Source organism: Grammomys surdaster, unplaced genomic scaffold, assembly GCF_004785775.1.
Source record: "Grammomys surdaster isolate TR1022 unplaced genomic scaffold, NIH_TR_1.0 310, whole genome shotgun sequence".
In the NCBI taxonomy this organism is placed as follows: Eukaryota; Metazoa; Chordata; class Mammalia; order Rodentia; family Muridae; genus Grammomys; species Grammomys surdaster.
In genome coordinates this window covers 994,148-1,009,643 of record NW_021604729.1, presented here as the reverse complement: position 1 = coordinate 1,009,643, position 15,496 = coordinate 994,148, and the positions used below count along the sequence as shown (strand labels likewise).

The window sequence follows — 15,496 nt, the reverse complement described above, 5'->3', positions numbered from 1 at the left end:
GAGCCCCCTCCGCAGCCACACCTAGTCCCTAGCCACGCCCCCTGGCTCCCCACCCTCTATGCAGTCAGGATGGGGTTGCCCGTTTTGGTCCCTCCCTCTCGGTTGTGGCTCGCTTTTTCCTCTCCCCCCCCCCCGCTGTGTGCTGCGGCCGTGGCTGCTAGTGGTCGGTGGTCGGTGGTCGGTGGTTCGTGGCGGTGGTGGCGGTGATGGTGGTGGTGGTGGTGATGAACTCTGACTAACACGGCTTTCTCTCTCTCCCTGCCTGGGGGCCTCCTGGCCTGGACAGCCCGCTCTTCCTCCGTCGTTAACCCTTCGTTGTCCTGTGGGATAGAGTTGGAGGTGGCTGCCCTCCCCCAACCCCCACCGCTCCTGCCCTAGGCGGTGGGGAGGGGCCCCCTCCATTGTCGTGGTGCGTTGTTCTTTGACCCCAGCCCGCCCGGTCCCTCTCTCCTCTACAGGCTCCACTGTTAACTCATTTGCAGTGCTGATGTCTCTCTTTCTCTCTGTCTGTCTCTTGTCCGTCTGTTTCTCTCCTCTCTCACTGTCTCTTTCTTCCTTTTATCTGTCGATGTTTTTCCTCTTCTCCCCCACCCCCCCCCCCCCACGTGTGGCCTGCCCTCTCTCCCCCACCGCCACCCCCGGTGCTCCTCTGGCCTGGCTGCCTCCTGCACGCCTCCAGTGGCACACTCCTGTCAGGCGCCAAAGTGGCCACTGCGGCGGCGGGGCTGGCGGTGGAGCGGGAAGGCCGGCTCGGGGAGAAGCCGGCGCCGGTGCCACCACCCGGAGAGGACGCCTTGAGAAGCGGCGGGGCTGCCCCCAGCGAGCCGGGCAGCAGTGGCAAGGCGGGGAGAGGCCGCTGGCGGATGGTGCAGAGCCACCTGGCCGCAGGGAAGCTCAACTTGTCCAAGTGAGTGATGGCACCCCATAGCTGCCAGAGCCATGAGCTCAGGCCTGCCCCCACCAGGGTGGACAGCGGGACCCCTGGCATGCCCGCTGCTGCCCCCAGAGGTGCCGTCCTCGGCCCCTGGTTCATTCCATCGTTCTCGCCATCAGGCACAACCAACTCAGCCACATGCTCTCTCATTCAGGCCTCTGGCAGCTTCCCATGAATGTCTTCCTTTGCCAGTGACCAGGTCATTCCATTCTCTGTCCCCAGAGAAGCTTCACTCTAGTCTTTGGGCCATCCCATCCTCTTTGACTGGCCACCCCATCTCAGCCATCAGGTCATCCCTCTGTGAGCAGCAGGCCCTTGGTTGTCCCACCTACCATGGGACCATCCCATTCCTGGGGAGCAGGCCCATCTCTCCCTGTATTTACACACATTAACCAGTGGGCCTTTCCTCTTTTGGGCAGCTGATGGCTCTAGACCTAGCCTTGAGCCATTCCATTTTGAATGATTTCATCTGCTTGTCCCAGCCTTGTCTGTACCATGACACCATCTTCCATAGGCTTTCATCTATGAGCAGCCCCAGGCTGCCTCAGATGTTCATCTCATCGCAGCCATCCCCACTGGCTGGTCCTGTCTTGGTCAGTGAGCTGTCCCACTGTTGGGAGTTCAGGAGGGGTGAGATTGTTGAGCCCCAGCAAGCAGTTCCTTCCACATGTCAGAGGGTGGTCAGAAGAACTGGTTCTTCTCAAGGGCTGCGTGGACTTACCAAGAAGTCATGGACTGTTAACACAAGCATGATCTGTCATCCCACTGAGGATATCTTATTCTCCTCTTGACTTTCAGAACTTCTGGTCTCCCACAGTAAAGCCCTTGTAAGCCCCAGATCCTCGGAACCATGCACCCCTCACAAATTTGAATATGGGCTCCACTTTGAACTGTAGACACTGTTTCATTCTTGGGCAATGAAATAGCCTCCCCCTTAGATGGCCAACAGCCTTGACACCTTCTTAGTGTTGGGCTACCTAGTTCAATTTATCCTCCTGGTTCTCTTCAGAAGACACCTCTGTCCATCCCCAATGGAGACCACAGAGGGCTACTAGGCTTAGGCCTCATTTGCTCATTAACTCAAGAGGACACAAGTCCTCTTCTTCCTGATACATCATCTCAGGAATGTCCCTAAAAGTGGATGCCTCACATCCTGTCAAAGAGCCAGCCTCCCCCCCCCCCCCCCCGCTGCCCCCGCCCCTCTCTAGACTGACTGCGCTTCCCTGCCATTTGCTCACTGGCTTCAGGCCTGAAGGATCCAGTTTTAGTTCCCTGTGACTGAAGGACTGTAAACTGAACTAATTTTGGATGTGATAGGAAACTGAAATGAGGTCGGCAAGGAGACAGAGAAGATGGTGTGCACCCCTCCCCCAGCTGGCCTGCCCCCCATTGAGCTGTGGGCCCACTAAGGCTGGCCAGACCTAGGCCTGCCCTGGGGAGAGCCCTGATTCCCAGCCCAAGTCAGGCCAGGCTGCCGCCTGCCCTACAACTCCCCAGCTACAGCCACGTTTTGCTTTCTTCTTTCATTCTGTCCTATCTATCTATCTATCTATCTATCTATCTATCTATCTATCTATCTATCTATCTCTCCCCTCTCTCTTTCTCTGCCCATTCCACAGGGGCCACCTAACTGTTGTCTTTTGGTTCCCACAATAGATTTAGGGGGTGAGCATGGCTGATGTCTGGCTGCTGTGGTGAACGTGGCTTCCAAGGGCCCTGGGGCCTCCTACTACTCCCAGGATATACTTGGCTATCCCATGATCCTGGATCAGGAGTGGACCAACTCTCTCAGTAAAGGGCCAAGTGACAGCTAGGAAATATTTAGGCGTTGCAAGCCTAACTACATCTTTCACATTTCTTAGCCTTGCCATTGTAGCAGAAAAGCCGCCTCCGACAGAATGTAAACAAATGCCAGTGGCAGGGTTCCAATAAAACTTTATTTATAAAAGCAGGCAGTGGGCCAGATTTAGCTTATAGGTCATAGTTCACCACCTCCTGCTCCAGACACCTGGATTGGGAAGGATGAAGAGATTGATTGGAACTTCAGATCTAGAGAGAAGGGACTTACTCAAAGTTGTGTCTTCTCTGATTCCCTGGTACTTGAATGACAGCTTGCCCCAGTCCTGTCATGATTGTTGCTAACCAGAGTTAATCTCTGGCCAGAGCACAAAACAGGCAGAAACACAAAAGCTTAAGGAGAAGCACAAAGTCCTGTCCCCAAGCCCTGGTGTGGGAGCAGTTAGTGGTACAACCCTAACCTCAGCTCTGAACAAGGCCACTTAAGGGGCTGTTTCATACCCTCTGTGTACAGCAGAGAAACTAAGGCCTGAAGAAGTATAAAACCTCATCGAAAGTTGCCCAGTTAATAGTGACAGAGGTGAGCTTTGAACCCAGGTCTCTGGCTCTACATCAAGTCTCACCAGGCAGGCCCTGTTTTCCTGTTGCTGCCCTGCTTTGCCCAGCATGTTTAGAGATGCTGGTGGGCCAGTGCATGGATATTCTCCTACATGTAAAAGGCAGGGTAGCTTACTGTCAATCAGAATTAGAATGAAGCCAGGCCAGTGGCTCCTGGGACTCCCCACTCCAGTCTGCTCTTTCTTTGGTCCTCACTTCTAAGTGGGAATCATTCTGTAGATACCAGGGCAGAAATTCCTAGGAGGAAGTCAGAGATCTGAACCCCAAGGCTGCTCTGGCCGCAGGGTAGACTTCTGTATGTGAATCTGCCTTGTCTTTTCTTCCGACAAAGTGTGAGGAGTGGCTGCCCTGCCTCCCTAGCCATTACTAGGCCAACTCTGTGCTGGCCTGGATTTCTTTCTGTCTCCAAAGGACAGTAGTACCTAGAACACAGAAGCAGATGTTCCTAGTGTCCCCCTGGTGAGATGGCAGAGGGGTGGCAGCAGCTCCCTGCCCCTCCCATTCCAACATGACAGGCAGTTATAGGGCCCTGGGGACCTGCCTTCACCACACAGCCGCCACAGCTCCTGCATCCCACTCAGACCGGCAGAGAGGTCGGCCCAGACAGAGGTACTGGGGAACCAGCGAGCTAGGTTCAGAGGTGGGTGGGCGGAGCCAGCCTGGGAACCTTAGGGTGGGTGAGGTGGTGGCAGCGACTGCAGCAGTGACAACTCCGATGGAGGCCTGGCGAGGTCCAGCCGAGCGTGCCCTGCACTGGGGCCTCCCAGCCCTGGCCCTCGGCTTCTTTCTCTTCCACTGTGATCCCTTCACCTGCTTCTCCTTTCTCTCCTCTCCTCCACCCGCCCCAAGTTTCGAGGACTCCACCCTGTCCACGGCCACTACCCTTGAGTCTATCCCCAGCTCCGCGGGAGAGCCGAAATGCCAGCGACCCCGCACACTGATGCGGCAGCAGAGCCTGCAGCAGCCGCTGAGCCAGAACCAGCGGGGCCGGCAGCCCAGTCAGCCCACCACCAGCCAGAGCCTGGGCCAGCTGCAGGCCCACGCGGCCTCGGCACCGGGCTCCAACCCCCGGGCCTATGGTCGGGGTCAGGCTCGGCAGGGCACCTCGGCCGGCTCCAAGTACCGGGCAGCTGGGGGCCGCAGCCGCTCCAACCCAGGCAGCTGGGACCACGTGGTGGGGCAGATTCGAAACCGAGGCTTGGACATGAAATCCTTCCTGTAAGTCCTCCCCTTGAGCGGGCCAGCTCCCCACCTTCCCCCCCCAGCTTCTCCCCTCCCCCAAGTCTCTTGAGAGCAGTTGGAGCAGGACACTTGTTCCTCTGTGTCCTTGACAGTGTCTGGCAAGTTTAAGGGTCCCCCCTCAGCCTTTTGTGTCTTATATCTGGAGCCCCACCATGAAAGGATTTGTATCAGCACCCCTAGAACTCTGAGGACCCTAAAACTCCCTCACTGCCTCTGAGGCTTGGGAAGAGAATCCCACCCCCCAAAGTTTAGTAAGAACACTAAGTGCTCTGGAGGTCCCTGAGATCTACCCCCCCAATCAGTTCCCAGCTGCTCTTGTCACTGTGCCAGCCTTGCCTCACTCTGCACTTCCCTCCTCCTCTCCCCAACCCATCCCTGTCACTGAATCTCCAGAGCCCTGCAGTCCTCCCTCCAGCTCCCCTCCTCTCTGTAACCAGACCCTGCTGACCTTTCTGCCCCATGTATCCTCCCTGTCCATCCATCCCTGACCTCAGCCCTATCATAATGACCCTTCCTCCCCTGAGGACAAACCTGAGCCACACCCCCAAAGCTGCAGAGTATGGTATTTCTCTCAAGGACCCAGCTTGGCGAAGCAACGCCATGCTAGCTAGCCAGCCACTGACCTTAGCTGCTTCCCTGGCACTTGCTCTGCCAGCCCCACCCTAATAGGGATATTCACTCTCTAGGGGCTGAGAGGTGTGGGCTTATGAGCCTTGCTCCAGCTGTGAGGAGATCAGAATTATTACCCAGGTCTTCCCTGAGAAACTTACTTCTCAGGTGTGGGGCAGCACCGTAAGTCTGGGTGGAAGAGGAGAAGCCCAGGGTCAAGGTGTGGAGCTCACCGAAATGATGTAGGGCACCCAGAAGGCCAGCAAGTATCTCAAAGCGTGTTTTATCTTCATCTGAGAGCCCAGACAGAGCTTCCGGCTCAGACAAGAGCCATAACTCAGAAAGGCCCTCCAACAGAACCAGCTGCACACAACTGGTTGCAAGACGCCTGTGCCCACCAGCCATTCTATCCAAGGCTGTCCCCTGGGAAACTGGGGAAGTCTGTCCAACTGCCTTCAGGGAAGGCAATCAAGTGCTACACCAGAGAAGATGTCCAGCAAGGCCTCCTGTCTTGGCAGTGGATCGTTCTGAAATGGGTGCTTTGGCCATGGAGATTAAGGGATCTGATTTTGCTATGACAGGAACAGAACCAAGGGTCAGCTGGGCTCCATCTGACCTTTGGCTGGAGTGTGCCCACATTCTTCCTTTTCTTCCTGCAATTGCTTAGGCCAGGGCCTGTGACTGAGCTCCTCCTGTGGCAGAAGCCCAGATACCAATGTTTCCTGGCCCACCATCTTCCTAACCAACCAGAATTCTGATGGGCATGTCTTAAATGCCTGCATCCTGTGCCATGGCTCAGATGCCAGCATCACATGCCCATGCTCCGGCCCCCACAGCAGCTCTCATATCCGTCACCTGCTGGCCACCTCCAAGCTCAGTGTCTTACCTACTTTCCCTCCCGGTAAGGAGTTGCATACTCTGCCTGAGAAGGCCAGATACTCTAGGCTTTGCAAGACACATGCAGTCTCTACCACGTAGAGACTTCCCCTCCCCCTTAATATTTTTAGATTACAGAAAGCAGTACCAGCTTGTGGACTGTACAGAATCATTGACAGGCTGAGGTGTGCCGACCCCTGCCCTGCAGTTTAGTTGCTATATTGCTGAGGTCCCAGAGTCTACTTGAGAGGGTCACCCAGGCCCTGCAGTAACTTGCCCTCCCTTCCCATAGAGGGTGCATCTTTTCTACTTGATAGGTATAACCCCATCCAAACAGACCTGCATGTCTCCCCCAAGTCCAGCTCTGCCCCTCATCCTTGCCCTCATAGCCTGTGCAGCTGCAGAGAATGACAATCTCGGTATTTATGCAGAGAAGCAGCTCGGTTTTTTAAAGAAGACCAAAAGCAGTATCTGAAAAATGCATTAACTTGGAAAAAAAAAAAAAACACGTGTTTTCACTGAGTTCGCCTTCCCTCAGCTCAACTAGCTCCTGAACAGCCAAATGGAATTTTACCAACTTAGACATTAGCAATAGGCCGGAGTAAAAGAAGCCAGGTCCTGGCCTAAGGGAAGGGGAGAGTTGAGTCCCAAAAGTTCAATGCCAACATGTGTCAGCTTGCTGTGGCTATGCCCAAGACAAAGACTAAGAAGAAGGACACTCTGTGCTTAGCTTTCACTTTCCCTCAGACCCCAGTAGTGAGTGTCTCCCTCCCGTTTTCCACAACTCTCAATCGTCCCTCACCCCAGATGCTGTCTGGCCTGAGTTCCCATTTTGACAGTCTCTCTGGGGAATAATCACAGAAGCTCTTACTTTCCCTCAGTGGCTGATGTGATAGATTCTAAGATCCACCCCCTTCTGGAACATTCTGTCAGGCTCCCTGTCTTACTCTTGGCCCTTCTTGAGGCATGTTTTCATGCTTGCCCTGTCTGAGAATCCTTCATCTCTTGGTTCTGATGGGCTGTGCAGAGGTTCTCTTGAGCTCTCTACAAAGCCCTTGCAAACTCAAAACCTCTGGTGGCTTTGATGGAGAGCAGCCATCAGAATTTGCATTTCCTTCCAGGAAGTGGCCGTGACACTAGCAGAGCCCCACACAGTTGTCCCATGGTTTTCCAAGGAGGGTTCCACACATGTGTGGCCTCCAGCCCCGTGCTGCTGCGCACGCATCCTCTCCAAGTCACACACATCCTGTTGGTACCTGCCTGCCATTCTGTTTTGGCCAACCTTCCTCAGAGCAGTGGTCTCACTGCAGGCACAGCTCCCCGCAGCCCTGCCAAAGGTTCTCCAGACCTTGCCAAGTCCCTGTACTTTCTCCCCACCTTTGTTTCCGGATGCCTTCTGAACTACTTCTGCAAGGAAAGACCTCCACTGAACAGGTCCTGGTGGCCTCTTATTTTCTGAATCTCTGGGAAGGTGGACAAGAGAGAGGTCTCACTATGCCTGTGATCTCGGACAGATTTGGGATTCTCCTATGGTGGGCTGTATAGTTGGAAGCCTGGAAGAAGCTGCTTAGCTGGCTTCAAGGACATCTGGTTGAGCATGACCCAGAAATCTATGAAGGGCATCCCTGAGCACACTGTATAATGTCCAGTGAATGTCAGATTTTTCTGTAATGCTTCCCCTGTGTCCCCAGCCTCCCTTCGCAAGCCCTGTACAAGATATTGATATCTCTCCCTTCTCCCAGGGAAGAGATAATCATGGCTTCAGCTGGGGATGTCATGTCCTAGGGCCTCTGCTCCAATCTCCAACCTGTGTGTTCCCTGGGGACTATCCCAGATACCTAAGTCCTCTCCACAGGCCTGTGCCTAGCCCTGTCCCATGTTAACCCAGAGACTCCAGCTCTTGCCCAAGGCCAGCTGGACCCTCTCCCTCCTCCCCCCTCAGTTCTCCAACTATTTACAGTTCTGAAGATTGGTTTCTCTTCTCCAGGGCCAGTTTCTTACACTTTTTCTCTTCTCTCTCTTTGTTTCTGTCTCTCTCCTCCCCTCACCCCTGCTCCTGTCCATGGGGCTACCTCCTTTCACCCCGGCTGGTGGGCTGCCCATCCTGGGCAGGGAAGGCCGGATGGTGGTGCTATCCCTGGTATTAGGGCTTTCGGAACAGGATGACTTTGCCAATATCCCTGACCTGCAAAACCCAGGAACCCAGCAGAACCAGAACGCTCAGGGGGACAAGAGGTACGAGCACGGGCGAGGCCTGCGGCAGCGGCGGCAGCGGCAGAGAAGGAGGCATGGAGAGGCCACCTGCCTCAGCCGGCCCTGACTGCTGGACGAGGTGGTGGTGTCTTCAGCAGATGCTGGAGTAGGAGAAGCCCTCCAGCTGGTGTTCTGTCCCCGACCACTTGAGTGGTGTCCCATGGGTCTATGAAGGGACCATCCTGGGACCATTCTGGATCAAGCCTGCTCCCCAGCATGCTCGTCCTGGCCCGGAGCAAGCCCAGCCTCATGGGCCCCATTTCCCTGCTTGCCTCTCTTTGCTGCCCCTCCATCTTTCATCTCTACTCCCTTTCCCAACCCAGAAATCCCCGTTTCTCTGGTGGTTGGTGAGTGAGGGCGGATGTTGGGGAATGGCTAAGCCTGTTCTTCCTCATCCGCACCATCTCTACCTCCCCCTGGCCTGCAGCCATGGAAGAGCCCCTGGTGGGGAAGGTCTGGGGTGGGGAATCATGGGAGAGGCCTGGTGACCAGAAGGAAGCAGAAGGGTGGCCCCTGAGCACAGCCTCTAGAAATGGGATGTGGGACCAGCTGTTCCCAGCAAGGTCAAAATCTGTTTCTGCCAGGCTCCTTGGCCCCATTGCCTTCCTCAGGGCCTAGTGAAGACCAGCAGTAGTCAGGTGGCTACAGTAGAGGCTGGACTTTCTAGCATTCTCCACCTAGAATTCAGGGAAGCAGCTCCTGCTGTTCCTTCTGTTGACGAGTGGGTGAGCAGTGCTCATAGGCAAAGGGAGGGTTGGTTGATGGTTGCAGGGTTTACTAGCACTCCCAGAGGTGGACTCCTTACCTGCTTGTTCCCTCGACCTGGCCCATCTACTTGTGCTCAGTTGTGCTTTCCATGAGACCAAACACAGGGCATGTGGGCCAGCATTGGTTTAGCCAGAGCCTCACTCCGTGACCTCAGACAAGTAAGAGACCCTGTCTAGGCCTCTGCATCTGCCTCTGTCAAATGAAGCATTGAGCAGGGTGACCTCTGAGGAACACACACTGCTTCTAATGAGAAAAAGGGCTGGGACAGTTGTAAGATCCTGTGAACTCGGCAGAGATCATGTTTAGACTGGTAACCCCGTGCTCATTAAAGGCCTTTAGGCACAGGAAGGGACTGCCCCAGGCTGCTGTTAGGGGCCTGTAGCTTAGGAGAGATAGGCTGTATTTGACAGCTGTCTGGTTATCTTACAGTGGCTTCTGGAGACCAGCCCTCTCTTTCCTTCCCACCCTGAATCCATGTTGCATGTCTGGTGGGTCAGAAGTCCCTACAGAGTAGGAGGGGAAAATGAATCTGTTCCTTCACTTGGTACCATGGCTGGTGTCAGTCCCTGAGCCCATGTATGTGAGGAAGGGGTTGGGGAGTAGCACAGACTGCCACTCCCAACCCAACTGGGTCTGACAGAAGCCACAGGGTCTCAAAGATAGGCTCCAAGCAGGCCAGAGGGCCACAAGGAGAGGGGGTTGGGGCCAGAAACAAGAGGATGCAGGAGAACTGCAGCCCTCTGAAAGCCTGTGAAGAACCCAAGCCCTGTGCCAGGGAGGGTTGGGGGGAAGGTGTGAAGCGTGAGGGAGCAGATGCAGGCTGGAAACGAGATTTCACATCACCCATGTGTTAATTAACTGACTCCATTCTCACCCAACAGCCTATTTATACCTCCTTGCCACTCAGGTCTCCATATTTTAGTACACTCATCCCTTCTGATCATGACATCAGCTTGTCCCTGCCTGCCTGGGAAAGGTGGGTATGGAGGTGGAGGCTTGGGCCCTCACCACCACCTGGTCCCACTTTCCGAGTGGACACATGCCATTCCCACCTGCTCATGCCCTTCCATATTTGAAACTCATTCCTCATAGCTCTTGGGGTGTCTCCGAGCGGGTAGCTTCAAGGACTACACTCAACTGACCTTTCCCTGGCTTAGCATGGGTGCCCTCACCAGGCTGTCACACTTTTGGGATCCACCCTTTGACTTTTGGGCCTTATAGCCACAGGCTGTCTCATCTGTCCCTTCCTAAAGCAGGCCCCCTCCACCCCAGCTGACCCCTTAACCAGGTGTCTTAGCTACTGTTGGAGGAAACACTCAGCCCCCTTGGTCTGTTAAGCAACAGGCTCATATGAATGAGAGAGATCTCTGTGGGGAGGAGAAATCACTCCAGGGTCCAGACAGAAAGGGTGGGTATCTAACAAGCTACAGGGGATGTGAGGGACAGTCTGCCTCCAACCCACCCAACATTTCTTGGTCCCCTGAGGGCTCCCTTCCAGAATCCCCCAAGCCCTGGGCCTCAACATCTACTCAAGGTACTCTTAGGTGTAGGAGTGGAATGGGGGATGGAGCCTCCACCCTTGCTGTCTGTCCCACTCATTGTCCCACACCACCCACTGTGCGCTCACGGCCATCCTTCCAGCATTTCACCTTTGCTCCTTGGGATCCAAATGGTTTCCACCGTGGCCCCACCCCCACCCCGAGTGGGGGGCAGAGTGGGCCAGCCCACCCCCATTGCTCGCCTCCTCCGAAGCCACCATGTTTCTTCCGCCTCTGTGTGTCCCCCGCCTCCTCTCTGCCTCTCCTGTCGGCCGCCTCGCTCCTCCTTGTCCCCTTGTCCACCCAGCAGCCTTCTCCACACGTCTGACTAACCTTTCTTAGCCTCTCCCCTCTTTCTCTGTCTCTCTTCTCTCTATCTCCTTCCTCCATCTGCTCCTCACAGGGGTGTCCCTGGGCCAGTGACCAGCCCCTCGGCCTCTCCCTCTGCTGATCCCTATGCCTATCTCTCTGTCCTGTGACCTCCGACAGCTTCAGGGGTGCTGACCATCTTTTCCCAGGCTGCTTTGCAGCTATGCTGACGCTGTGGTGTGGCCAAAATAACTCCGACTTTCTCATACCTTCAGTAGTCAATCTCACGCTCTCTCCTCTCCTGCTCTATTTTTAACCTGACTTTACCTCTCCAGCTATTTTCAGTCTCCTCTTCCTCCCCGTGCCTGTCTGTGTGAGCACGTGTCCATGTGCGTGCGTGCGTGCGTGCATGTGTGCGTGCGTGTGCGTGCGTGTGTGTGTGTGTGTGTGTGTGTGTGTGTGTGTGGTCGTGGAGGGAGGGGCTTGTATGTGCCTGCTACTCTGTGCACTGGTGTGTCCGCACCTCTAGGGTGTTCAGAGAGAGGGCAAGCAGGTGGGCCAACGTGTTGTTGCTGTGTTACAGAACAAGGCCAGGGTCTCTCGTCAGGTGTATGGTGTACCTGATGACCTGCTGTCCCGGCCTTCCCTGCTTCTGTTTTGTTCCAATTCACATGTACACTTTCAGATGGCCAGGTCTCCCCTTTGGGGATCTAAGTATGCCTTCAGCTGTGTGTGTTACCACAGAGGTGCTGGCTGCCCTGCCCATTGCCTGTGCTGTATTCTCCTTGTCGCTCTAGGTATCTGTTGGGCTTGTGTGAATTTTTATGTGTATGTATGTGTGTCTGTGTGTGCACGCCCTGCTGTTGGATCCTGGTGTCTTACCCCCAGGGCCTGGCATATTCTGAGCATGTCTGTATCTGCCTGCTGTGGCCGCCTGTGTATTTCAAGCTGGTCTGTGCCAGGGGATGTGGCTTGTATCCAGCCTGTGTGGCTCTGTGCTCTCAAAGCTGTTTAATTTTAGCCTGCCCCAAGCCCTACACCATCTCTTCCTCACTGCCTATCCCCACCTTTTCCTCCTCATGAGACATTCCAGCCTGGTCCCTGGGCAGGGTCTTAGTTGTCCCTTCCTAAGTCCCAGCTGAATGGAGCCTGGGCTAACCACCTGGCTGTTAAACTAGAGATTCCGGCCCCCTGGACCAGCATGGCATCGGGTATGGACACGGCTGCCTGCTAGGTGGCAGCCTGCCTTTCTCTAACTCTGGGTGAGAGTCTTATCAAATGTGTTGTATGAGTGGGGAACAGGGTGGGGACTAGGGCACATGGGGTTATCGCTTGCCCTAAGTGGCTATTAAAGCCAAATGGGCACTTCTTGTGCCGTGTTAGAAACAGAACATAGGGTCTTGATTAATGTTGGATAAGCAAGCACTTTATCACAGAACTACATCTTCAGCTGGTAAAGGGCTTGTATTAAATCAGATTAAAACGTTAATGCTCAGGGCTGGGGTGATGGCTCAGTCAGTAAAAGACTTGCCACACAAGCACAAGGGCCTGAGCCTCTAGAGCCCATGGAAAAGGAAGAGCTGTGCATGGTAGACTTGTAAACCCTATGCTGGGGCGCTGAAGTCAGGCAGCTTCCAGCGACCCACCACCCAGCCAAACTTTGCAAGCTCCAGACCAGTGAGAGACCCTGTATCAAAAACAATATAGATAACACCGGAGGAATGGCAACCAAGGCCTTCACATACATACACATACATGTGCATATACACATGCATGTACAAGCATGTGCACAGTACTCCTCCACTCTGGCCACATGCAATGTGATATATAGATGCCAAGCACATGGCTGGAACTGCATGAGACAGCTCAAGAACACTTTCTCACAGCACAGAGACACTGCCAGACAGAGTCGTGTGGACAGTCGTCCCAGTCTCACCTTGGCTACAGGGTGAAGAACACTTTGGCTCTGATGAGGCCGAGCAAACACAGGTGGGGCTCTGAGAGAGAGGCTGTGGAGTGTTTGTAGAGGGTAATGACGTGGAAAGACACCTGGACAGGCCACCCAGAGCCTCCCCTTTCCAGACTGGATGAAACAGGTCTCTGCAGAGCCGGGGAGCTCAAAGAATAGCCATGTAAGCCAGAGAGTTGGGGGGCTTTGGGGAGTAACAGGAAGCATGAAGGCTCCCCCTCTAAACAGCCCTGACAAGGCAGCTCAGCCAGTCACCTGAGGCAGAGACTCAAGAAGGATGAGCCCTGAGCGTGGGCCTTCAGGGAAAACCAGGCTTTCTTTGAACAAGGGTTTCACTCCTGCTGGCCCACAGGAAGTGACAAGGGCTGACTTCTCAGAGAAGATCCTGTGGCTACCCAGGCCCATGGAATCCATCCCAGCCCTGCCTGAAACCCATGTTCACTGGAACTCCTTCCCTACCCCCACCTCCAGGTTGCCAGCAGGAGGAAAGGCTGTGAATACAGCCCCAGTGCCCGGCCAGACGCCACACGATGAGTCTGACCGCAGAACGGAGCCCCGTTCTTCTGTCTCGGACCTCGTCAACTCCCTCACCAGCGAGATGCTCATGGTGAGAAGGGTTGGGGATGGGCTGTGGGAGGACCAGGAGTAGGCAACTCAGTCTGAGACTTAGGTGCTCGGTCCCAGCAGGATGGCTTTGCTGACTCAATGAGGCCTGTTCTCCTTTCCATGCCTCCATTTCCTCATTTGTCTTCCTTTGATCCTTTTCTGAGCTGAGAAAAGGCCTAGGAAATCCTACTCATACAAGATGTTTTTATGTCCTGGGAGGGGAGGCTGTGGGGCAATGGGCTTGAGGCAGGTGCCCATTCCTTAAAATGGCAGAGTAGTAATGTGGAGATTCAGGGGTGGCTGTCTTGTAGCCCACCAGTGACCTGGTTGCTCTGTTGCTGACTGGCCTATGGTCGCAGTCTAGGTTGTTCACTGTAGCTGAGGCTGCAGCTCCCATGACACCTCCTGGAGGCATCAGTGTGTCACAGCTACTTGCTCTTTGCAGAGGCCCAAGGACAAGCATGGCAAGTTGGCAGACGAGAACCAGTTAAGGATCTGGTGGGCTAGAAGTTCCTGGAAGGCTTAGAGAGGATTATGGTGGGAAGCCCACATCTTCTCTTTCTGCTGGACATAACAGGACTCAGATAATTTCCTTGGCTCCCATACTGAGAAGGCAGGGTCCCACAGTTTCTGGGGCTGCCAGTCTGTCCTGTCTCAAGTATCAATATGCACACAGAGTCACAAGGCTTCTGGGTAAGGATTCATGTTTCCAGGCATCGGGCCTGAGGTGGAGTGTGGGCCTGCATTTCCCTTGCCCTGGCCGTTTGCGACTTCCTATCTCCAACTCTGTGTAGGTTGGTCGTCTTTTGCCCTGTGCAGCCCATTGCCACAGACCACCCTGTCTCATTCTATAGCCCCTTAATTGGTGCAATTTCCCGGTAGTCAAGTTCCCAGAAGGGACAGCCCTTTCCCAGCCAGCTGGCCAGTCCCTTACTGCCCTGAGGGAGAGGCTGGCAGACTCAAGCAGCGGAAGGAAGTACAGGCCCATCTCCCTCTCCTGTGCTCCACAGATGCCCGGAGGTGGGAAGGCAAGTCTAATTACCCAGCCCTCTGCCAGTGCCAGGTCATTGATATTAACAGTGACAGTAAAGATAAGCAGGCCAGAGTATGACCTGTGACCTCACCCTGTGGTGCTGTCCAGACCCCAGGCTGCTGACACTGAGGGCCAGGAGTCAAATACCTAGAGGTGGACAGAACCAACCCCTCTGGGGAATGTGGGACCTGGCACAGGCTGGCTTGATGTCCTTTAAGGCTTACTGCTGGGGCAGGGGAGGGGAAAGTTGAGCAGCCTAGTTGCCATGGAAATGGCTTGTTTACTAGAGCTCAGGTCTGGACTTTGAGAAAGCAGATGGGTGCTTAGCTTCTGCCCCTTTATAGGTGAAGTCTGCCTAAACAGACCAGGTTTCCCCCATGAGATGGAGTAAACTTAGGTGGGGCTGAGGCCACCCACACTTACAGTGGCCTAAGATGCCCCCATAATATGAGAGGGAATAGGGGTGCAAGTAGTTTTGGCTGGCTCTACCTGCTGGTGCCTACTTTCATCCTCCTGGGAGTCCTGCAGTCTTGAGTTCCATGGTTCCCAGCCTGCAGGCTCAGGAAGTGAAGTTCAGGGGAAGATACTGCTGTGAGTTTAGGATGTAGGGGTGCTCTACATTGGAAAGCCACATCCTGGGTGGGCGGAGGATAGAGCCGTCAGGCTGTGAGATCAGCCAGGGGCTACGCAGGGACATCAGCAATGGCTGGGAAAGTAGCTCAGGTGGTGGAGTGCTCACCTAGCATGCGTGAAGCACTGTTTGATCCCTAGCACCTAATCAACTAGTTGTGGTGGCACATGTCCCATCAGTCAGGTGACAGAGGCAGGGGATCAGAAGTTCAAGGACAACTTTTCAACAGAGAGCATTAGAGGCCAGCTAGGCTAAATGAGCCCCAGTCTCTCTCTCTCTCTCTCTCTCTCTCTCTCTCTCTCTCTCTCTCTCT

The 15,496-nt window shown here is 54.8% G+C and overlaps 1 protein-coding gene across 3 annotated transcripts in view; it reads left to right on the top strand.

Moving 5' to 3' along the window:
- Syt7 (synaptotagmin 7) overlaps positions 1-15,496 on the top strand; it is a 61,380-nt gene that overhangs the window by 32,728 nt on the left and 13,156 nt on the right. For 2 of the 3 annotated variants that reach the window (XM_028777512.1, XM_028777511.1), the window contains one exon: positions 13,385-13,520. In XM_028777512.1, coding sequence (XP_028633345.1) covers positions 13,385-13,520 — 136 coding nt within the window. Of the gene's footprint in view, positions 1-679; positions 908-4,198; positions 4,568-8,188; positions 8,312-13,384; positions 13,521-15,496 lie in introns of all 3 variants that reach the window. The other variant, XM_028777510.1, reaches the window with a different exon arrangement.